Genomic DNA, 24,570 nt, shown 5'->3' on the forward strand with positions numbered 1-24,570 from the left:
TGTCTTTCCTCTGGGGCAGGTGATCTGTCTGCTTTCCTCAGTAACGGTGAAGGAAAAGCAGTGTCCCAGCTCCACCCAGGGTCTCTAAGGATGGACAGGAGAAGTCAGATAACATTTCTTGAGCCTGGAGATGGTGCCCATTGCCTTCTGTGAGCCCAGAGTGTCTTCTGGGCCTGGTTCTGGTGGAGGTGACTGCTGCACGGGAGCCCTTGGGCGTGAAAACCTCCATTTATCCACCCGCACTGGTGGTTTCCCTGGGGTGAGGGGCCATTTCTGCCCCCGTAGCCTGGGGCTGGATGACCACAGAGGGGGAGGTGCAGCCATCGAGCGGGGAGCCCAGGGCCTGGTCCCCATGGCCGGCAGGCTGCAGCAGCCTGGTCGGTGGTGCCGCCGCCATCTTGCGCGCGTGCCCTTCCCGCCAGCAGGGGGCGGTGCGGGACGCCTCGCGCGCGCTGCGTGGCCCTTTAAGAACGCCGGGGGGGGGGGGGGGGGGGGGGGGGGGGGCTGTCCGTCAGGGCCCGCCGCGCTCTCCCATTGGCCGCCGCGCTCTCCCATTGGCCGCTGTGCTCTCCCATTGGCCGCCGCGCACAGAGGGCCCCGCCCCCCTCCATAACGGGGTTTACCAGCGCCTTCTCAAGGGCGCTGCGATGCGGCTCCAGCCCCACTATGGCGTCAGGCCCGCCCCGCCCTCCGCGAGCGGGAGCGCGGGTAGCGTCGTCCTATTGGTTAGGGGGCCTGTCCATCCGGCTCCGCCCCGCCTCCGCAGCGGCAGCGCCGCCTCCCATTGGCTGCGCCGGGTGTCGCTCACTCTCACCACCCCGCGGGCCAGCGCAGCGCGATTGGCGGGCGGGGCTGCCTGTCAACCGTCCGCCCGCCCCTTTCCCCGGCGCGGGCCAATGAGCGTTCGAGCGGAGGTGCCGCCGCTCCCTGATTGGCGGAGCGGCCCCGCGCTGGGGCCGGCCGCGCGCCGGATATATCTGGCCGGCGCTGAGCACGCCGTTGCGTGAGGTGCTTCTCGTCCGCCGGGCAGGCCTGTGGTGAAGCGGCGCCTCCCGCTCCCGTCCCGCTCCGCCCGCAGGTGAGGGGGGGAAACGGCATTGCGGGCGGGATTAACCCCTCCCGGGGGGCGGCGGCGGGGTCTGGTTCGGCCCGGCTCGGCCTGAGCCGCCTCCCCCGGGCCTGGCCTGAGCGTGCCCCCCCACCCCCAGGATAGGCCGCGATCGCGGGGGGGGGGGGGGGGCGGCCCCGCGTTCCCGACCCCGCTTTGTGGCCGAGCGGCGGCCCGAGCGCCCCCCGCGGGGCTGCGGGGCGGGGTGGGGGGGGGGCTCGGCGACCTCGTGAGGCGGGAGCGGGGCACAATGGTGCGCGGGGAGCTGAAAGAGAGCGGTGTTGGCCGAGATGAGGAGCTGTGAGCTTTGTTCTCTCGGCTTTAGAGGCTCTTGTGCCTTTTCATCTGCTGGGGTTTTGTGGGTTTGGTTTTTTTTGTTTGGCTTTTTTTGGTTTTTTGGGTTTTTTTTGAGGGTTTAGGTGTGAGATGGGGCCCAGCCCTGGCTTCTGGCTGAGATCGGCTCTTTCAATGGGAGCTGTAAATTGAGGGAGTAAAACTGGAGGCTCGCATAGCGTGGTGGCCCATACCGGTACACGGGATCGGAGGGATCTCCTTTGCTCAGACCCTGTAGATGAAGGGAATCTTCCTTCGAGCAGAGGAGAGCATATATCTTACCCGGACTTACCGCATGACCTTGGTTGGATCCGAGATTAAGCCAAGATTTGAACGCGAAGTGGTGATTGAATGAAGACTTTCCAGCCTCTTGTAACGCCCTAGGTATAAGTGCTGGAGGAAAACCAGAGAAAAAGCTTCCATGCGTCTTTCAGACGTCTTAGTGTTGATCAGGGTGATCCAGTGGGTAACTAATTCCTAACGGGCTGACCTGGTGACCTTTTGTATTAGGGGTCGTGTGTATATAGTAAGTATTCTTTACAAAGAAAATAGTATTTTTTGTTTTCAGAACTGGTTGAAAGCAGCGTTTGCAGCAAGCCGCCATGTTTCCATGCTATTTTTGTCTACCCTGTGCTCTCGCAGCCAGGAGTGACAGCTTTAGGAAACGTGGACGCTGCTATCGAGCTCTGGGAGCTAATGCTTCCAGGTGCCATAAATCAAATGTGGTGTGTGTGGGGGGATTGCTTTTAGCTAACAAGACTTTTCAGATTGGTGTCATAAAGAGAAGGGAGTGTAGAAGTTGACGGACAAAAACTGCATTTCAGACCTTTTCTGAAATCTCCCCTTTGGCCAAGTTTTCATTTTTCTTATTCCGTCTTTGTAAAGAGTTAACCTAATGATTTTGCTAAAATGTTAATTCTGCGATGCTTCCGTGATGTTGTTGAGAACGTGTTTACACCCTGTGAACTGAACACACCTTTTCTTGGGGTCTTTCAGCCAAAACACTTCATGTTGTGAAGTTGTAACTCTGCCTTTAAAAAACAAGAAAGTTTAGTGGACGTATAGCTGAATTCAAGGATAACTGTAAGTGTTTCTGTGCTGAAGGTCTTATGTCCTGACATCATCTTTATGTTGATCTTCCATTTTTTTGACAGCATTGTATGTTCCAGGGACTAGTTTGCCTCAAAGGCAGCATTAAAACATGCTAGAAAGTATAATTGTACAAAATCTGCTAGAAAAAGAATGAAATCAACAGTGGAACCTTTGCAAATGTGTATTTTTCATCTAAGTGTTAATTTTTATTTAAAAGTCATCTTTTAAAAAGAATCCTGTGCACATCAGATGCTAAATGATGGTTTCCAGTTCTTGACTTGTGTGAATTAGGCAACTATTTTCTGTGCTGTATTCTTATAAGTGTGAACTTGGTATGTTGAAGACTAGAAGACTTAAGTTAAGGTAGAAGACCTGGTGGACAGGATTTTCTTTGTGTGTGGGTCAAGTGTAAACATCGGGATCTTCTGTAGCGATGCTTTGCATTTGCTGCCTAAGGAACAACAAAAACCTACAAGAAGGCTTGTTTATATTGTGTTTATAAGACCACTGCTCTACTGTTTATTTTGCTGCTGGCACAGCAGTATTGATAAAGTTCAACACAACTGAACTATATTCTAATTTGAACGTCTTGGTTTTAAACGTCAAATCTGTATGCACCTGATGAAACAGCAAGCTCTTTGTTGGTTCAGAAAGCCAGTATTTTCTTTTTCACCTTGTGGACTGTAAGACAAAGATCTACACAGGAACACTTTTTAATAGAAGTAAACCAAAGCAAAGATAGTCTTACTATAAATATATATTGATATTTCTGTTCATAACAGTGGTACCTGTTGAGAGAACACTCATGAGGTTAACACAAGTGGCCTGTTTGATGAATTGGAAGACATTTGAATTGATTATTCTAGTTTTTAATATTAGAATCTGGGCCTTTTTGTTTGACCGAGTAACCGGACAGTTGAATCAAGGAGGAAATCACAGTAGAGCAGGGCTCTGGCAGGGTGGTGCTGGTTATTAAGCTGGCTGTAATCTGCCAGGCTTTAAACAAACTGAAGGGGAAAGTGATAGTTTTGTCTAGAAGACTGGATACTTTTTTTTACGCATGCACATGTGAAATCTCCGGAGTGGAAGTAATTATTAACATCTTGCTGAAACTGCTAATAGATTTTATAATCTTCAGCTACCTCAGTGAATAATTAGTTTTTACCTGTTTAAAAAAAATTTCTGATCTTCAGCTACCCTATAAGAATTCCTGAAACTTGTAAAACTTTTCAGCCAGTGAAAATTATACTGGTCTGAGGTCTTCATTTTTGTATATGAAGTCTGGACCTCTTCCAGAAAGACATAGCTGGTAGAGTGCTGCTTTTGGAGCTAGAAGACTGTGAGCTCTTAATTTTCTCCAAATAATACTATGAACCTGATTCTTTGAGGCAGATGTCAAATAACTGCATTCGGAAATGCTGGTGGCCATCTACCAGTTTCCTCTGCTTTGCACTGTACTGTTTTTTTAATTTCACTTATGATTTCTTTTAAGCTGACTTCATTTTGCTTTTAAGTGTCTAACAGTGTTAGTACCAGGGTGGTCAGTCTTTAGTGCTGGGATCTAGTCTATATATGAAAGTGAAGAGTCTTCTGTAGCTGAAATGGGTAGAAGTGAAGAGTTGACTCTTTATAGATGTATTCATTGTTTGTCATGCAGAATATGTTTTGTTAAACCTTAATCTTGGTGATTTAAATCCCAAGTGGGAATGAGTTTGAATTTTACTCTAATGTCTGGGAAGCGAAGTGTTGTTCTAATCTGCCTCTTCTGACTGGTTACAAGTAACTTTTGGTTTTTCCTTTAATAAGTTGCAGTAGAGCCAAATAAAAAAGTTGTAGACCTAAGAGAAGATGACTGGACCTGCTGCCAAACTCATCAAGTTGCTGGAGCAGCTCTTGGATGTCAAAACAAAACCTGTTCTAATGACAAAACTGTAGGGTCTGAGGAGCTACTTTGCCATGAAACAGCCTGGAAAGCAGTATAGGCATAAAGCTGACTATTATTTTTTCATTTAAAAAAAAAAAAAGAAAAAGAGTAGACAAACCATTCAGACTAGCACTGTCCTGCCACCCTCTAGGATGAAATTTGTGTGGTTAAAATGTAATTTCACAGAAAAACATTAATTTTAATTGCAGGGTAAATGAGGTTGGAATATGTCCAGTTTGAAATGCAAAAGTCCTCCACCCGGTGTAGGACAAAGCCCATTTAGGAGAGTCTGATTTAGGTGAATTTCTGTGAATTTCCAAGGCTTTGAGTTTTGAAAGAACTCAGGTTTTCAAGAGGAGTCCATTTTGGACTTATGTCAAGTTGCAAGGGCCAGGGTTTTTTTCCTGTTAATACTAAATGCAAGATGGGTATCTTTTTGTGAGGATATGAAGCGTTACTAGTTAGGGCAGATCATTTTAGCTTGATGTTACAGCAGGTATCTTGACAGCAGCCTTCCCTTTTTTCAGATTATTTCCAGCTTTTCTCTGTTAAACTGAAGCAGGATGTGAGCAGCTCTCAGAACTATTCTAGTGAAAAAAAGGAGAGGGGATGAGGCATGTTCTGTTCGTTTTGGAACTGTTTACCAAGCATATGTAGTTATAACTTCTCAGCAATTGAGACTTGTACTTCTGGAAACACACAAATGAATTGACTGTCTTGGGAGCAGCTGTTGTGTAAGGTCAATCAAATTGTTTATATGTGCTATAGAAATAAAAATATTGACTGACCTATATGGTGAAATGTATTGCAGGTGAAGTTAACTCATGAAAAATCCCAAATAGTGATAGAGTTCCAGGTTGTGCTTCTGGAACAGTGTGCAGGTCTGGTTTTGATGGCAGACTCCTGCTGCAAGAGGAAATTGGTGAAGTAGCTGTTAATCCAGGGCCCTTTTCTAGCCTTTTGGGCATATAGAAGTACAAAAGATAAAGATAACTAATTTGGTGCTTTGGTGGGTGGCTCTTGTTTGAAGTTTTCTTGGGTTTTTTTCTTTTTGATTCTTTTAGGTAATAGAGTTTAAGTAATTGGAACTTAAATTTATGTTTAGTTCTAGGTCTTGCACCTTGCCTACTCTGAATCTCTTCTGTGTAACGAGTAGGAAACTTCTGGTGACTTGTTAATAAGTACAAAGCCATATTGGGATGTCTGAGGAAAGACAATAAACACTTCACTTCCCTGGTTGTAAATCTATAATGTATGTTATTCACACACAGGTAATAAACTGCATGTGAAACTTGACACGATGAAGAAATAACTTGAATGTGCATCTTCTGAGTATTTTTCTCCTGTGACATAGTGCAGTGGAACTTTCCAAAAAGTGATGCTAACTACCTTAGCTTTAGTGTAAAGGGATCTCCAGATGTTTGAATACTGAAAGGTGACCCTTGCGGGGATATGGACATAGGCAGCTGTTACAAACATTAACTTGCAACAAACCCTGTTTCTTGCTGCTAATTTTAAGCAAGAACTCAAATGCTTATGCTGTTTCTGCAGAATGCTATCATCCTGCTGTGCTGCTAGCTTCTGTTGCTGTATGGAAGTGAGGATTGTGTGATACAGAGTGGAAAACTGGAAGCCAGTTGAGACAGTTTTAAAAAAGAAAGAAGAAATCAAAAATGCCCTAAACCCACACCAAAATAGGCCTGGCATTCAGGGAAGGCAGTGTTTTGAGGGGAGTATCCAAGAAAAACAGCTTGGTGAGAAACTTGTGATATCGCTTACCTTTAATACCAAATTTTTGAGATTCTTCAAGGTTAGATTCTTTTTTTCTCCACTTTTAAACAGGACCTAATTTACTCTTTGCCTTTGGACAGTAGGTGGACCTTTACGCTCCTGACTCCTGGAGTAGTATGTGGTATCTTTTTCCTTCCACAGATGCTGGTCTCAACTGGTTTTAACTTGTGTTTGGGGTAGTTGTCTTTGTATTCTGTTTCTCTGCTTTTGATCTCTTACTCTCTAGAAATTATACTTCTCTGAAATATTTACTGTTCTTTTAGATTCTGAATAATAGCAGTAGAAAAGTTCAGTTTGTCTCTTGCCTAGCAGAGATGAATGATAGAAGCAGCACTGAATTGTGTCTAGGGACTGGTGAACTCCATCATATCCATCAACTCACACTTAGGTTTGCTAGCAAAAACGCAGGTTGACTTATAAAACAACAGCTCTTCTGCAGCAATTCATGGCTTGTTTATTTGTGTTCTTAGTGTTTAAAGGGCTGTGCATTGCAGCTGAGTAAGGCTTCCCATCTGCCACTGGAAAGAACAGGGATTGCTCAGTACTAGCATGGGCAGTGTTGAATGTAATTGAGTTATATTTTAATCTTGTAATGAAAATGTTTTTCTTGTGCATAAATTTGGATTGATTGCTTGGATACTTTGATAAGAAAATAGTTAAGCTTCTACTTTAATTTTTCTTATCCATATATTGGTGTAATGTCTAGCTCTGTAGTGTCCCTTGTCAGTATGTCTCAGAGCCTTCAGAAAGGGTTGCTGGTGTCGCTTTGCCTTTCTGCAGCAGCATCAGAATAATTCAGCATAAGGAAAGCTGTTTGCCCATGGATGCAGCATTCCAGTTGCTGGAGTAATTTTTTTTAGGATCAAGCTCCTTGTCATACCTCAAGTACTCTATGAACTTAGGAACTGCCTGTGTTTGTAGGTTGTGTTGCTGTCACAATAGACACTAGTTGCTGTAGTGAGTGAAAAGATGGCTGTGTTAAGTAGGAGGATCCAGATCCACGTTTTAAGTGTTGATTTTGAAGATTATTTATAAAGGCCCCTCTGCATGATGTGCCTAGCACTTCACACTGCTCTGATTTTGGTTGGGGAGTGCCTCCTTCTGGAAGTTCATAGTGAATATGTCTCTTACGGGCACACACACGGTCTTATCTGATGGCCTTTTTTCCATAGTCTTATGGTCTTATCTGAATGTTTCCAGGAGATACTAGTAAAAGTTGAATGCTGGTAACCTTGCCACTTGTTCCAATTTGATCTTCAAGTATTTCATTATTCATAAGTTATCCCATCCCTTAGCTTTCAGGCTATGGCTTCCAAGCATCTTGCCTCCTGTGCATTAGTGACACCTTTAAGAGAACTTCTTTCAGGCAAAAGGCTTTGCTTCTGGATCTGTCAGAATGCAAAAAAGTTGAACTGGTTGCGGGCAGGGAACTGTCTGTAATGGCTTCTGTTTGAAATACAGGCTGTATTGCTGTGACACTGTTCTGACACGTTGTTGTCTTGTGTGTCCAGTGGGAGTCAAGTCATGAGACCCATTTTTTTTAAAGGAGGTTAGTGTTTTCAGACCCTGGTTACCCACTTATTTGAGGTGCTTTTGGGGCACTTCATAATTTAGGTTTGGGGTCAACAACTGGGTGGGTTTTTTTGTTTGGTTTTGTTTTTGTTCCCTTCAGATAGTAAAGGCTGTATGAAAATACAAAGGGTATCTCGCATCTTTGTGTATCAGGTATCTTGTAGTGTTTTAAATATGCATTTCCTTGAAGAGGTTTGCATTACTCTTCGTATTTGAGAGCAAGCTGGTGTAATAATATAAATACCCAGCTGAGATGGGTGCTGGAATTTGCCTAGTGATGCAAGTTTAGCTGGTTTGTGTTTCATTGTTCACTCTAATGTTTTGTGTCGGATCACACAGGTACCAGCTTCTCTTCTTTTGCTTAGTCAGCAGCATCAGCAGATGCTAGTCATGTAAAATGCATGGAGAGTTGGAATTGACTAGAATTGTGTTGCTGTTGTTATTTAACTTCTAATCTATATCAAGCCTGCTGGGGGCATATTAGGAGTTCTCTTAATGATTATTTGTACTGGCTATTTTTTCTTGTCCAAAGCAGCAGCAGTAACTGCTTCTAGTGCTGGTGACTCCCTGTAGATAAATGGTTTGTAACTTTGTACATGCTCACCTGTTGCTAAGCAACTTGGAGAAATCCCAAATGACACTTAATTATGCAATCCTATTAACTATTGACCAGATCTTTAATGTCCAGCAAAATTGCTGTTTCTGAGCTTTGTAGTGTCATCTGCTTTAGATTCGGACACCTCTTTTCCATGTAAGCCTTGCTGGGTGTTTACATTTGCAAAAAGCCTTTTTATGTTAAGGAATGAATTGATATAAATGATGGAGTAGAATTGCATTAAAACTTTGACCTTCTAATTTAGAGGGGGAAAATTATCTTCATCTCAGTAATACATCAATCTTATTGTCAGTGTTGCTTTTCTATAGTTAGAGGTAAATTTGTAGAAATGAAAGATCTGAATTATATTTTCTAGAAGCCGATTAGGTTGTTGGAAGCAGTGTTAAAGCTCTATGAGAAGACCGTTGTCAGTTTAAACTGTGACTGAAGAGATAGGGGAGCAACACCACTGTTTTGGTACGGTGAAGTCAGAATTGCAGATTAGCTAGGTTGGAAAAGACCCACAGGATCATTGAGTCCCACCATTCCTATCAACTCTGTCAATTCGTAGAGATGGACGAGATGCAGTATCAAATGAGTCACCTTATAGCACAACAACAGCCAAAAGAGACTGTGGACTGCTACAGGGTTATTCCTGTATCTGCTGAATAATATTCCAAACAAACAGAACTGTAATGCATTGTAATGACTTTAGATTTTTTGGGACTGTTTCTTGTATTGAAATACAAGCCAAGTATATGGAAATAGAGATGGCATCGGTTAAGTCAGGCTTTGTGGGTTCTGCAGTCACTGGTTGTCCTGAGAGCCTGAACATTTTATGATGTACACTAGAGAGACTTCTGTTGTGTAGGAACTCTAGTAGAAACAAGAATCAGACTAAACTCTTTGTCTGATAAAGAAAAATCTGAGCTGAGACAAGGAATAGTTCATTTGCTTTCACTGTGTAGTGATTCGATGAGAAAAAACTAACGCCCCCTGTTAGGTGCTCTTTGAGTCTATTATTTTCCTGAATGCTAATATGCTAATAGGTTTTTGTGGACCTAAATCTAAATTTGCTAATACAGAATTTACATAAATGGCTCTAATTTACATAACTGTACTCTAGAAATTCAGTGGCTAGCACTGATTTTTCTGCCAAGTAGGAGAATCGTAACAGATGGTGGAGTTTTCCACCAGCCAGGTGATAACCGCTGTAGAGGAGGTATTTGTCTGACCCTAAGTCTATTGGCTTAAGGAAGGGGCTCAGTAGTGTTGCAGAGTTGTTCTAGTGTATTTGTTATGAATTGAATTTTCCAGTTTGTTTTACCTATATGGAGTAATAGTTATGCATGTTTATGAATGAATCTTAAGTCATCTGATTGTTCAGATTTTCCTGTCGGCTTTCACCCTTTCATAATTATCTCAATTGACAGAAGTGTGTGGAAAAGGTTCTATCAGGAGTACTGTAGTGATAGTTCAAGCATCTGATACTATTATGCTCTATTCAGTAGAAATGCAGTATAAAGTATTTGCAGTTATTCTTAGGTCAAGGAATAGTGTAGTAATGAAGTGCTCGTGAGTGGCAGGGAGCAAATATTCTCTCTGGAGATGCTTGGATTCTATCATCCAGGTTGTGCTGGCTGGAGAACAAGAACAGATGGCAACTGGCAGGGTAGCAGCAGGTGCAGCGGGAGTGAAAACAGATTGTTGTCCATGATTAGGTTGCATAAAGGTTTTTCCCATTTCTTTTCAGATGAGCTTAATGACAACTAGACACTGCTATTCTTCTCTCCCTCTTAAGAGTTAGTTTCTGATAGGTTTTTTTCACCTTTAGCAGTAGGGAAGTGCTTTGATTTTTAATATGTAAATATGATGGACGTAATCATCACAAGCCACTTTACTTTCAATAAGTGTTCAGTAAAGCATTAGTGTTCTCGGAACACTACTGAAGATGATGAGCTAGTGGGTCAATACAGGTGACAGCTCTTTCAGTGAAGAAGAGAAATCTGAAAGAGCATGAGCTGTTGAGATTTGAGTGCTACAGGTAACTGTTTACCATTATGTGAGGAAGTTGAGCTTTGTACATTCGTATTCTAGAAGCAATTGAAAATAATTCTCAAAAGAGCCCAATTCAACACTTAATAGAATTGAGTAGAAAACCTGCCTTTTGACATCTATATGAATAAATCTGAATTCCAGAGGAAACTAGTCTTTGCAAAGAAATTAAATGCATCCCCTGCACCTTCCTCTCTGCCTTCCCCCACCAAAAAATAACAAACCCAAAACCAACCAAACCAGAATGAACGAGCAACATCTGTGTGCTGTTTTATATACAGCTCTTGTCAAACTCAAATAGTGATCATGGGAGAGGATATGATAGGACTGTTTTTTCTCATTGTAAACTCATGTCACAGAGGCAAGTTTAATTGTCACCAAGCAGCTGAGTCTTGCATTGTCATTTAAGCCATCTGGATCTAAAAGTGAAGGTCTTGACTCTGCCTTTTCTACTCCCACTGCTTTAGAGTTGTCCTGCCCCTTGTAATAATAGAGCTTCACAAGTGCTTGGCAGGAAGTGAAGTTAAATGATGAAATCAACAGTAGTACTCACGATTTAGCCTTACTTTAAATGAAGTGTTATTTTCTTACCTGATACTATTTTGTGAGGAACTAATCTAATATGTACCAGAAGACAAACAAGTTCATATCTCTGAGGTTTGTGTACTCCAGACTGTCCTTGGTCTTGGATGTCTGTATCTGTAATGCATTACGCTTACAATTCAAAGGCTTCTTCAAAACCACAGATACTGAGGACTTCCTGAAATGAAAGTGGTCGGCAAAATCTGAGCGCTTCCTGCAGGCCAGACCCAACCATGGAAGATCACTCACTTTCTGCATGGTTCACTTTTGAAAATGTCCTCAAACAAACCTTCTGAATGTACTGAAAAGCCCTTTTCAGTCATAGGTTGTTTGGTCTTAATCCTTTCTGCATGTTACCATATAAGTAATATTTCCTTGTGTGGTGGTGATATGCACACTTCCCACTGAAAGAGCATCCTCTGGAGCCTGTCAGGTCTTTCTCCCTTGTATTGAAACTTATGACAAGTGCATTTGAAAAACAGAATGGGTAGATTTTGTGTTTATTTTATTTTTAAATGTATGAAGTGAAAAGGTGTGTGTGTGGTTGTGTAAAAAGCAGAGCAAAACACATCAGTGTATGCAGAACTAAGATAGGTTTTGTTATATTAATCGCATTCTAGTTATTTTCTGCTTTGGTATTAAAGCTTCTGTGTTTCATTCCTGATATATCCAGCAGTGTGGCTTTAACTTCCTTTTCAGGCCTATATGTGGTCTGCATCTGAAACTGTAGCTATAATGTCACTAACCTGGTGGGTCACCTCTGTCTTTTGAAGCTATAGTCTGTTGTCCAGTCCTTAGCGTTTATGGGACGACTGCTCTGAAATTCAACAAGTGTAATGAAAGTCTCAGACAGGGTCCTTGGGTGAACTGGAACAAAGCTTAGTACAAGTATATTGGAGAGTCCGTGTTCTTTTTCCCTCTGCTTTGTTCAGATTATGGTTGTGGGCAGCTCCATTTAACCAGGATACAGCGTGCTGTTATATATAGGGACAAGAGAAAGCTTGTCCTAACATAACTGCTTAGGCATGAACTTTGCAGGCTCCCATCTGGATTAGTCTGAGCTAGAGGACTACTTAGGTTGGCTTCCTTTTTTTAGTTGATGCCACTGCTTCTTGGAGCTATTTATAGTTGTGCAGTTTTAAATAAAAGCGGATAAGTAAATGATGACTCCTGAATTGATTTTTAGTGGGCTTAAGTTAGTAGTGCACTGGTTTTGGTTTGCACGAAACGCTTAAAGTATGTGTACTGAATTTGTGTACCACGTGTTTTGGCACGTGTTGCGTAGGGGAAGGGGTTGGGAGTCAGTTGGGGGAAAGTTCTTTCAGCTGCTATGTGTCGTCTTCTAATGCCCTTTAGGATAACATCTGCCTGCTTCACTGCAGGGAACACTTTTTTGCTGGATCTTCACTGTCAGCGCTACAGGGCTTGAATAGTTGCAGGAGAATTAGCCGTCATATGTAGTCTGTGATACCTCAACCACAAAACTGTGTACTGAGCACTTATTTTCTGCCTGTTGGTATAATTATGAAACAGAAAATGTACTTTTGTTTCTGTATTAGGTAGCAAGAATATGCTTTGTTATCAGTGTGTTTCCCTACCAGCATAAACCAGTTTTGTATTAATTTGAACAGTGTTTATGAGTATTTGAAAGCAAGGAAATGCAGAAATGTGCTTTTGATTTTTGGCTGACCTGGACTGAAGATACACATACTCTAATCTAGCTGCAAAGACTCTCTAATTCACTGCTTCATGGAAATTAGGTAGAAAGTACCTAGATCAATTAGTCTCTGGGCCTAGGTATGGGTGGTGCTGCTAATTTGCCTGTTGTTCTGGATTTGAGTGAGAGGTGCCTTCCTGAGTTGGGTGGAAGCAGGGGGAAAAGCAGCATGCATTTGTTTGTAGCATAGTAATTTTAATATAATCTGATATTCATCTAGAGTGCTTGTCACTCGCAAGCAAGGAGTGCTTTGCTGCTGATAAAAATAGATTGGACTTGTTCTGACCTTTTAAAAATGCCCTTAATACAGTAGCACAGGCTTTGCCTTAGAACATCTGACTTTTAATTCTGATTGTGAAGTCAAGTGAGGTAAGTGGAACTTGGATCGACTGTAAATGACTTAGCCACTTAGCAAATCCTCTTGAAGAACCATTCTTGCTCTCCACCTGTATACTGAGGGTATGTAGAATGATTAAGTGCTGGTATGTTATGAGGTAATCTTTTGCCAGTGCAGCCTCTATTGCCGCCGGTTTGGTGTATCGAGAGGTCTGCTCCTCAGTGCCAAAGACTGGTGACTATGAAAATGTATCAGTTAAACTGCTTACCACTGTAAAACGGCTAATGGGTTTTGGTGCGTGCTTTCCACTGTGATTATATGGCTTATGCTGTCAGTATGTGAACGGAAATGTGTAATGCTCCTGTTTTATGAAGCTTTTGATTTTTTCCATAGTTTTCAGTTGACCAAAGAAATGGTGATGGAGAAGCCAAGTCCCCTGCTGGTCGGGCGGGAATTTGTGAGGCAGTACTATACTCTGCTTAACCAAGCACCTGACTATTTGCACAGGTAAAGCTCTATGCTTCACTTTATGATCTGTTTCTGTGTGAATTTCTTAGTTTGTATGTTAAAAGATGTGAAAAAGCTTATTACTAGTCTTGGCTTGCTGAGTTTGGACATTTACTCAAGACAGACTCTGGTTGTAGTTAGCTTTCAGTTTTCGTCAGCTGGCTTAAAATGTGGATAATAAAGATTATAGGAATTCTTCAAATATCTGTATTCTGGTTGTTAATGAAGTGCTGCTATCCACATATTCTAAGCAAGAAAAAAAATGAAGATCAAGTGTGCGTTGCTTCTGATTCTAGTTGTAATCAATATAAATGAAAGTTAGATAAATGTTATTTACTTAAGCATTTTTGTAATTTGTTTTGATATAATGCCCCTTGAATAGGGGGGAAACATTGAAAATGGTGTGGTTGTATATTGGGATTCAGTCATACTGACAGCTTCTTCTTGAAAGCAAATCAGAAATTACGAATGTGCAGCAAACTACAATCTGTTATCTAAACAAATTGGTCCTGTTTAATTTGACAGGTAGCCTGCATTGCTAGAACTAACGTCGTTTTTGAAGATGACTTTCTTTTGCTGTGCTTTGAGTAGCTAAACCAGCAGTTGCTGACACCTTCCTTCTTCCATTCTCAGGAACACTTTCAGAGTACTTCTATGCTTAGGTGGACAGCTGACCTCACCCATTTGAGTCAGGAATGTTTACAGTGTGTCATGGAATTCAGTTCTAGTCTTTTATCTGCTTGCAGAATGCAGTCCGATGATGTTTATGACATTTTAGCTTGTAATCCCTCAGTTATAAAATGGAAGATTTACTCGCACTTCTTTCTTTACTGTATGCAGATGAACAAATAAATACCATTGCTCCTTGCTCAAGCTTTAAACTAGAACTTGAGAGGAAGCCTTCAGCATCCTGGGTATTCAGGGTGCTATGTTGCTTTAGGGACCTTGTACAGAAAAGGGAGAATATAATGGGGTGGGATTATCTAGCTCCTGTGAGGCTTTGGGTTTGGCTGTTGGTGGCTGGGTATCTGACGAATCTGACTGCTATGGCTTACATAGGAGGACTTTGCATTTTCCCCTTTGGTCACCCTCCCCTGCCCCCAGGTCACTAACAGAATTGTGGAATTCTGTGGCTGTGTTCCAGTGGTTCAGAAAGAAGACTTGCTAGTGAGTGTGTTATTCATACCACTGTCTGGTGTAGAGGCTCAATGTTCTTGCATAACAAAGCTTAGTGTTAAAATATTTTTCCAACAGGTTTTATGGAAAGAATTCTTCCTATGTCCATGGTGGCTTGGATTCCAATGGAAAACCAGCTGACGCAGTCTATGGTCAATCTGTAAGCACATAAACCTTATTCTTTCCTTCTGTTTTGTCAGCTTTGTGGTTGAGAAGAGACACATTCAGCTGTGACTCATTCTCCTTTGTCCAAGTCCTTTCTGTAAAAAAATGGGGAGAGAAAACTGTATTAACTCTGAACAGCAATAGTTAGGCAAGATGTGCTTCCTTTATTAAAGTTGATAATGCAAAATTGCAAAGCTAACTTGAAGAGCGTACTGTCAAGCTTTCTCTCTAGCGTTAGGAGATAGATTTGGACAGCATTCTATGGTTTTGCTTTCTTTGAAACCTATTAACTTAGTAAAAGTGACCTGTATACTGTTCTTTCATAGGATATCCACAAGAAGGTGCTGTCATTAAACTTCAAGGATTGCCACACAAAGATTCGCCATGTGGATGCCCATGCTACCCTCAATGATGGTGTTGTAGTCCAGGTGATGGGAGAGCTCTCCAATAACATGCAGCCCGTGCGCAGATTTATGCAGACATTTGTACTTGCACCTGAGGTATGCTGTGTTGAGTGCTAGTGTTATAGTCCTCCTAATATGTTGGGATTAATGAAGTCTGTCTGATTCAGTGCTGAAATCTGAAGGGTTAGACTGGAAAGGTAGTTTGTCACAGAAGTCAACAGTAATTTCACTGCAAATGTGCAATGACAAACAGTCAATGCAAATTCCTAAGGAAATTACACTACTGTGTGGTCTTATGTTAACCTCGAGTATTATAATTGCAGTTGTAAATATCCTGACTTTTGGCAACTAGGTATGTGCAATGCATATTTTTTCTTATGCATTTTAAAATTATTTTGGCTTTGATTTGCCCTCCAACCAACTGGTCGTCTTACTGAAAAGAGCTAGTATGAAGAGGAAAATGCGTTGTGTTGTTTGAGGACGTTGGTTCTAGACTTCCTTTTTGTATAAAGATCTGGTGGCATTTTAATAAAAAATCTTTTCTGAACAAAATGGTTCACATAATTGAAAATTACACTTAAAAGGAGGATTGCAAGATAACTTCATTTTTCAGTTCGACCTGGATCTAAGCATGGATTCTTTAGACCCTAGTGTATCTTGCTCCTACTTTTTCAATGGTTTGAGCTATTGGAATGAAAACCTTTAATATGTATTCTTACCATTGTTCCATGCATGCTTGACTTGCTAGCCTGATGCATCTTCTTTTTTCCCCGTACCCATCCCTTTTGTCAAAGGAGGCAAGTTTGGGTTAATCGTGTGTGGGAATTATGATTTGTTCAAGCTGTTCTTTTCTCATTATTTCAGTTTTTACATTACCACAATTGATGTAATTGCATTTATTCCTCCCTTTGATTTGCTTCTAGGGTTCTGTTGCAAATAAGTTTTATGTCCATAATGATATCTTCCGCTACCAAGATGAGGTTTTTGGTGACTCTGACACTGAGCCTCCAGAGGGTAAGTAGCAGGAAGTTTTGGGTGGATTTACTGGTGTTTATTTCTGGGTCTGTACAACACTGCGTTACCAGGCCAGACAAAATCTTCTTGCTGGAGAAGGCAGATCAGCATTGAGTTATGTGTTTTAGGTTTTTTCCTTCCACACCAGCAAGTAGTTGTGACATGCAGATGATTGTTATTTTTCTGCCATATTCTGTTTCTATTAAAAGAATTGTAAGATTTTTTTAGTAAGGACAGTCAGATTTGTAGGGTATAAATCACTTCTCTGAAGTATTTGGAACATGTTTGACCTTGGTCAAAACCGAGCAAGAAAAGTGATAGCAAAAGTATAATGTCGTCTGTTCCATGTCACAACTTAATGTGAGCTGTTCAGCAGAGACTTCACCTTAATGTTGTGGGGGATGCCTTGCGCTTGAACCAAGTACTAAAGGTGTCTCTGGTGTATTTTTTTCCTTTTCTGGCTTTATTTAGAATCGGAGGAGGAAGGGGAGGAACCTGAGGAAAGACAGCAGACACCTGAGGCTGTTCCTGATGATACTGGTGCTTACTATGAGCCAGCTGTCAGGTAATAGTATCTTATTAGATGAAGTCAGATGTTGTGTAATACAGACTGCTTGTAGAACAGATCGAAGTAATTTATTGCTAGTCATAATTTTCCTCTTTGACAGTCAAGAGGTTTCAGTTTATTTGACAGCTAAAACCAAAGTGCTGTTAGTCTGAACCCAGACACTCTGGATTTTTGGTTCATCTAGTATTTTTGCTGCTCTGTAGTGTAACAGTCTGAATTCCTGTGCAATGCAGCCTTGTTTAGACAGATTAGCCCTGTTCTTGAATGCAACGTGCCTGACTTCTGTATTGGACAAGTGATGTCCCTTACCACCCAATAATAGAATAAAGTCCAATACCACCTCTTTTTTCTTATTTGTTTTTCTGGTGCTGTCTAATAGCAATGACATTGAAGAACACCTGGAAGAGACAGCTGCAGAGGCAGAGCCGGAGCCGGAACCAGAACCTGAACAGGAACCTGAACCAGAGGCGCAGGAAGAAAAATCTGAGCCAGTATTAGAGGAGTCAGCTCCAGAAGAGACTGCAGAAAAGAGTCCTTCTCCAGCTCCTGCTGATCCAGCTCCTGCAGTGCAAGAGGACTCCAGGGTAATGACAACGGGTGACTCTTCTGTGCTGTCGTGGCTTCATCAGTGTGCTTGATGCTCCTGTCGCTTTACAGAGCATGACCTTTTCTCTGGGAAGAAGTAAAATATCTGATTTATAAGTATTCAAGTACTTTGTAATTTCCCCCCTTGCCTAAATTACTCTTCTGATGACCTGTTTCTTATTTTCTATTAGTTCCTTTACAAGAACAGATAGTTGAAATTCTAGCTAATAGTTAGTTGGTTAAAATAGCAGGAGCTAAGGTAAGGTGCTGCATATTTGGTAGGTATGGAAACTGTGGCAGCAGTGAGAACCTCACATTGTTTGTAAACAGAGGTTCTGAAATTCTGAACAGACTGAAATCATCATGCTGAATCAGGAAAGTGGGTGAAATGTGAATTAATTTCTAGCTGGGGATTTTTGTCACTCTTCAGTGTAGAGAAGCAAAAGTGGACAAACAACGAAACCAATACTTTGGTTAACCTTGATGTGATGCTTGGTGTTGGGACACTGCTGAGTCATGTTTCAGCTCTAGAATTGGTAGGGTGGAAGTGTGACTCCATTGTCATTACGCTAAGTCTTTAGAATTGAAATGATTTGAAGGGAATTGTGGGGATCTGCTAGTAGCTGGATCCAGGATTTCAAGGGCAGGTTAGAATTAATTAGTGTTAGCCTGTGTCTGTTAGCTGTACTGTCAGGTATATTTCATTCAAAAAGATAAAAGTGTCGAGTTAGTTTGGGGTTTGGTTTTTTTCAGACATTTTCCTGGGCGTCGGTAACCAGTAAGAACCTCCCTCCCAGTGGAGCTGTTCCTGTGTCAGGAATACCACCTCATGTTGTGAAAGTACCGGTCTCGCAGGTAGGAATCCAGTACCTAGAGAAGTTCCAGTGCTAAACGGACTGACAGTAAACTGAGATGGGGACAAATATAGTGAACTCTACTTGCTTATGATCCGAATTCTCAAACTCGAGTGGCTTTCAAGTTCAGTGTTTCGTGATAGACTTCATTAAAATGTTATTGCTTAACAAAAGAGGCAAGTCTTCCATTTTTTTTTCCACTGCCTATTCATGAATGAAGTTTTGTCATTAATGAGTTTAGTACAGTCTACCTGTGGAAGTGCCACGGCACTTTGGGCAGATACACTTTATTGTAAGCAACTGAGGGGGATGACTTTAAAATCTTGACTTAATCAAGTGGCATGCTTACTTTTAGCATATAACCTGGCATGATCTAACATGTGTTTTAGACACAGGTGGGAGGAACTATTTTTCCTGTATCTTCAAGGTACTTTATCAACAACTTTATAGTGAGCTCTTAAAAGCTGAACCTCGCTCTTAAGTCTGTTCTTTCCTCTTAACTCCTTTTCAATTTGTACAGCCCCGTCCTGAGGCAAAACCTGAATCTCAGACTCCACCTCAGAGACCTCAGAGGGATCAGCGAGTGAGGGAGCAACGAACAAGCATCCCACCACAGAGGGGTCCTAGACCAAGTAAGAGAAGCTACAAAGAATTGGTGGTTTTTATGAAGGAATATGATGATCAAAGCTTTTAAAATCTCATTGAATGATTTCTACTTCTGTGGAGATAGTCTAGATGGACCTTGGTCTGAACGTCTGGCAAGCTTTAGAGCTGAATTTCACTAGCATTCTTGTGAAATATCTAGGTTTCTACTCAAGTGTTTGGCTCCAGTCAGGTGATAAAAAGTAAACTGTTTCAAACTTGCTGGTAAATAATGCTTATATTTTTATATATATGAGTGTATAAATAGAGTTTGAATTCTGATTCTTTTAGAAGGTTTTAATTATTACTATGATTTGTTTTGTTTGCTTGTTGAGGGAACTGGACTGGCTTTTTGTGAACAAGTTTTACTTTTCTGTTGTAGTTCGTGAGGGTGAACAAGGCGATGTGGAAACTAGACGGATTGTGAGATACCCAGACAGTCATCAGCTGTTTGTTGGGAACCTTCCCCACGATGTGGATAAAACTGAACTTAAAGACTTTTTCCAAAGTAAGTTAGTTGTGTTTCTGTACTCTTGGGGCCTGGGGGTTGCAGCCATAACTGTGGTCAACAGAGCATTCTAATGTATGACCCAAGAACTTGGCTTTTCTCTTGCAGGCTATGGCAATGTTGTTGAACTCCGCATCAACAGTGGTGGAAAGCTTCCCAATTTTGGGTTTGTGGTGTTTGATGATCCTGAACCAGTTCAGAAGATCCTTAGCAGCAGGGTAAATAAACTTCTAGTCAGTGGGTTTCTGCCTGTTAATAACAGGCAGTGTTTTGCAGATTATTCTAACAAGAAAAGGCTCTACTCGGTCCCTTTGCCCTTTGTTAAGCATCTTAACAGTTAGACAGCTTTAGCTGTGGGATGCCAGCAGCATTTGTAGCAGTGCTTGAATTGTCCATATGAAGCCCAGCAGCCCTAGAAGATCTGACAGGGAGCTGGTGGTTCAAGATCTAAATGCTGATGGAGTTGTTTCCTGAAACTGTTTTCCTACTGCGGATGGCCTGAACAATTCCAACGTGGTCTAGGGTGAAGTCTAAAACAGGTGATTTGAAGCCAGTGCTAAAAGGTTGAGTAAATCTGGTTGACTTTGGGCTGAATTGATATGGGAACAAGCAGTACAGTGGCAGTGGGTTCTTAAGCCTTTTTTTAACTGCAAGCAATATGTGAGCCCCTTCAGCAGTAACTTACTGGTGTGTTTGAGTTCTTGCTGTTGTCAGTTCAGTAGAAGCAAAAAGCTTCCCATTTGAGAAAACATTCTGCCTGTGCCAGCAATGGATTGTATTTTTCATGTTCTTGTTTGTTATGCAACTGCAGGAACAATATGAAACAAGCAAGTCCTTGTTTCTGTAGTTCTTGGATTCTTGCAGACTTTAACTTTTTGTCTCTGTTCTTGCTTTGGTGAGGTTTTGCGGTCAAGCAACCATGTGTCGCTGCAATTCTGATAAAAATTAAGCTTGACCTAAATGAAAGACTTCACTGACCTGTGCATCAAAGTGTCAGAGAGGATCTGACATTCTTCATGCCATAAGAAACATCAGCCAGGATTCTGCATGGTGGCAGGTTGAGTTGCCACTTATTAATAAAAGGAGGTTACTGTTAATAGTTCAATTCCTCTTCTAAAAGGTGTTGGAATGCTCAGCATTAAGCCTGAGATTGCTTTAAGTGTTACTCTTTCACGTCTTTTTTTCGTCTTCTCCAGTAAAGCCACAAAGACTGGATGCATAGTTTGACTATCACCATTTTCTAGTAACCTATTGTAAAGCACTTTAGATTTCTTTCGTGGTGAGGCTACGAGACAAGGTTGCAGAAATCTGCTTGACATTGAAGTCTTAGTTGTGAGTCATTAATGAAGATAACCTTTTCTGCTTTTGTTGCAGCCCATCATGTTCAGGGGAGAGGTGCGCCTGAATGTGGAGGAGAAGAAAACACGAGCTGCGAGGGAGGGTGACCGCAGAGATAACAGACCACGTGGACCTGGTGGCACTCGTGGGGGGCTGGGAGGTGGGATTCGAGGGCCTCCACGTGGAGGAATGTCCCAGAAGCCAGGATTTGGAGCTGGAAGGGGGATCGGGCAACGCCAGTGAATGCATCACGGATGTTGACATGGTGGCGCAAACCCTTTTTCCTGCAGATTTGTGAATTTCAGCCTTGGGTATCTTGGAATGTGGCCCTAGCCTGTTATAGACTGCTACGTTTGATACTATTTTGGCCCCTTTTTGTTTGTGTTATGGTTTTGTGGTTTTTTTTTTTTTTCTTCTTCTCCTGGTCCTTGTCCCAAATTCCAGCTTTGTGGAAAAATGAATTTTAAAAAGAAAGGAACTGAATTTTCTTGTTCACCTCAAACTTACGGACTGGATTTTTTTGGTACCACTGGTCTTTCCTAAAGGAATGTCTCTTTCTTTTTTCTTTTTTTTTTTTTTTTCTCCCCCCCTTCTACTGAATTTGGGTGCATTTCAGTCAGTGGAATAATATTTCACGTGCATGCGTTCGAGAGCCTGTAGGAAAACATAGTACTTGGCAAGTATTTCAAGGGCAGAAATACGAAAACAAAACTATTGATTTATTCTTTGATGGTCATATGGACATCCTTTGATCCGGGGGATATTGCCACTTGAAAAATTGACATTCGCCTTTCTCTTTGTGGCACTGTAAAAGTGGAATAATGGGTAACTGTAGAAACCTGTTACTTTTGATACATGATTACGGAAAGGAATTCGAACTACTGTTTTACCACTTTGAAATTTTGGATTGTGGGATAGGTTTTAAATGTCTAGAACTTGACTCTTAAAACACTTTTCCTGAACTTGTGAAATTTTTTTATTGAAATAGGGAGGTTTTTTTCATGTTTAGTTTGTATTTGTATAAAAAAAAAGCAAAATTGTTGTGCCTTCTATTTATCTCTCATTCCAGTCTTGGCAAATTGTTTAAAAAAATAAAATAAAAAAGGTCTAGATTTGCTTTATCAAGTCAAGAGTACGTTGAAGTTTTTCCAAGGGGAAGAGGTTCTTCTTCAGTCGCAAGGTTTACAAGGTAGATGGGGTTATAGATGAAGTTTTCACCACCTCTTAATCAGTTTGGCTGCATTTAAATAATTGGAGAAAGTGCTTTTTGGATGTAGAATTCAATAACTTTGATCTGAGGCTGGGCAGGCCCCATTACAAATGTTGCAAAAATAGAACTGAAGCAGAAGTACTTCTGTCACATCCTTTACAGTACAAACTACTGTATGTAAGAGTTAGTTTTGCAGTTCAGACATTAATTTCATTCCCTGCTTCTGCCAGACCCTAAGTGGATGGGTGTCATTTTTGTCAGAAGTACAGAAAGTGCCTGTCTGTCATGGTATTAAGAAAAAATGTTGAGTGTTCTCCACTGCCTCTGAAAGAAGATGAAACTGTAAATAAAAATTAAAAACTGGGTAATTTTGATCAAAGAGACCTTGTAAGATTGTACTGCACAAGGCATTATAACTTCTGTGGTACATGATGTTGCACATCTGGATGAAAATGGCTATTTTGAGTCTACACCAGACATTCAGAGCCCTTGGTAATAGGAAGAGCTGCGTAGTAAGCTCGCTTATGCGTCAGGGTTCATTGTTTCTGTTCTCTTGATTTATTAATGTAACTGCTGTGGATATGCAGTGTTATATATTTTGACATTTGCATGCTTTAAAGCTGGAGCAAAGCTGCCCTTTCCCAAGGGGCACATGGGTATTACCTGTTCCAGAACAGTAGTTTTTGCCTTTTACTTGCCAAACCTAGTGGTTGAGACTGGTTGTACTATAAATGTCAGTGTTTTTGCTTTGTTTTAGCTTCCTCTTCAGAATTTTGTTATGCTATTTGTCCCTTCCCTACTTATGACTGTTTCTCAGTTTGAGTAGCTTGCTATCTATTCCTCAAGGCATAAATATCTTTGTGAATTGGAGAAGTGCTAAATGTGACAGCAGTAGCTGTAGTATGTTCTCTCACAGCCAGCTTACTGCAAATACGTACTACTTCCTCTTGTGGTGACAACTGGTACTATTCTAAAAACAAATCCAGCTTTCTGCATTTTTTTTTTTTTAATATCAGGAGTTGACCATGAGGTGATGGTGTGCTACGGAAGTTTTCATTGAACTCTGTCTTTGTTTATGACTTCTCTTCGCTTTGTTGCATTTCTGCTGTTCTTCGTGTTAAATCCAAAACTGCAGTAAAAGGTTGCATTTTAGACTTATCGAAGTGCTATTAATAGAAGATTTCATAGCTCTTAACCAAAAGAGCTGTGGGTGCAAAAGCATCTGTAAGCCCAAAACATCATTTCTGTATTTTGAGTTGGACGGTTCTGGTTTGTTGTCATTTGGCTTGAGAAAGAGCTGAGGAATGTCAGTGAAGAATTTCAAACCCTGTAAGGTGAAGTGTATGCTTGTTTTGCCATGAATCATAGTCTCAATTTACTAAATAATAAAAGACCTAGAAAGTGATGTTCTTGTCCGAGATGACAGGTAAGATAAAATATTTACATGAAATATTCCTGGAATGTCTTGTAAAGTAACACTTTTCATAAGCAACTTCTGTTGATGATGTCTTGAACAAACTATAGAATGACTCCTAGTATTTGCATTTTGGTTGTTCTATGACTAGCTAATAACAAAATAGTCTGAAAAGACCTGTAAAATGTTGTCACGTTGGCTTTTTTTATTTAAACTTTTAAGCAGACTCAAGCCCTTCTGGTTTCTTCATTGACTGTGCTGTTAAAACATCAGTATTTCTTTTCTAAGGATTCCAGTGCTTTGCATGCACTAATGGAGAAGGTGGCTATGAAGAAGTCATGATTTGATTTTCCTCAGCTGGCTGCATTGAGCTGGGATAGTTAGAAGAAGGCTAACTGCTAATAACCACGGTAGTATAACTGGAGAGAAAATGCTACAGGGAAGCCTCAAGTGAATAAGACTTTCTCCCTGCTACATCTCTGCTTTACAAGGTTTGCTGAAGTGCGCTTGGTGTCCTGGTGCTCTTCAGAGAGCACGAGGTGGGGAAACGTTGGTCAAACCTGTCATTGTCTGCTTTTGCACCCATGCAAGCCATGTGGACAGTGTCAGGGACAACCTTAATGATCCTTGTAGCTTAATGATCTGTGCTTCTGTGAGCACAAGGGGTTTCATATGACTAGTGTGATCTGGACTCATTAAACTATTAATATCAGCCAGAAAAGCGGAAAATTGTTTCATTTACAGTACTTAATACCACCCAAACCAGACCTGGAAGCTGTGCTGTTTTTGCTTTTTTTTTGATTAAGTGCAGTTATCCAGGCTTAGTTATCCACTTTTCTTTTGTAGTGAGAAGCTCCTTCTGGAGTACTTTAAAACACCAGCTGACTTGCATGTGGCTGTGCTGTAAAGTTGAACTGAAATCTTTGTGTGTAGGTGTTCTGCAGTTGAGAATCTGGGCTGATATTGCTTACTCTCCAGAGCCCTCTTAACTATTTTTAATTTGTTCAGAGCTGAAGCTCTTGTTCTAGGTGTAACCTGGCCACGTACAGGCAAGGATGGAGGTGGTGCACGTGCTGCTT

General features: G+C 41.4%; 1 protein-coding gene across 2 annotated transcripts; it reads left to right on the plus strand.

Moving 5' to 3' along the window:
- Window positions 1–946: 946 nt before the first annotated feature.
- On the plus strand, window positions 947–21,992 carry G3BP1 (G3BP stress granule assembly factor 1). 2 transcript variants are annotated; one of them, XM_069869021.1, is made up of 12 exons: window positions 947–1,078; window positions 13,500–13,613; window positions 14,868–14,949; window positions 15,281–15,454; window positions 16,282–16,372; window positions 16,844–16,937; window positions 17,320–17,524; window positions 18,279–18,380; window positions 18,900–19,011; window positions 19,404–19,529; window positions 19,617–19,747; window positions 20,904–21,992. In XM_069869021.1, exons 2-12 carry the CDS (start codon window positions 13,519–13,521, stop codon window positions 21,108–21,110), a joined length of 1,419 nt encoding a protein of 472 aa, XP_069725122.1. In that variant the 5' UTR covers window positions 947–1,078; window positions 13,500–13,518; the 3' UTR covers window positions 21,111–21,992. The 2 variants fall into 2 exon arrangements, with proteins under 2 accessions (XP_069725122.1, XP_069725123.1); XM_069869022.1 differs by having other exon boundaries at window positions 19,638–19,747.
- The last annotated feature ends 2,578 nt before the right edge of the window (window positions 21,993–24,570 follow it).

Source organism: Phaenicophaeus curvirostris, chromosome 15 (genome assembly GCF_032191515.1).
Source record: "Phaenicophaeus curvirostris isolate KB17595 chromosome 15, BPBGC_Pcur_1.0, whole genome shotgun sequence".
In the NCBI taxonomy this organism is placed as follows: Eukaryota; Metazoa; Chordata; class Aves; order Cuculiformes; family Cuculidae; genus Phaenicophaeus; species Phaenicophaeus curvirostris.

Excerpts from the sequence above, each read along its gene's own strand:
- G3BP1 (XM_069869021.1), top strand. The coding sequence starts at position 13,519 with ATGGTGATGGAGAAGCCAAGTCCCCTGCTGGTCGGGCGGGAATTTGTG. Across the intron at positions 16,373-16,843 it reads TGACACTGAGCCTCCAGAGG|AATCGGAGGAGGAAGGGGAG; the intron begins GTAAGTAGCAGG and ends GGCTTTATTTAG. Across the intron at positions 19,748-20,903 it reads AGAAGATCCTTAGCAGCAGG|CCCATCATGTTCAGGGGAGA; the intron begins GTAAATAAACTT and ends CTTTTGTTGCAG.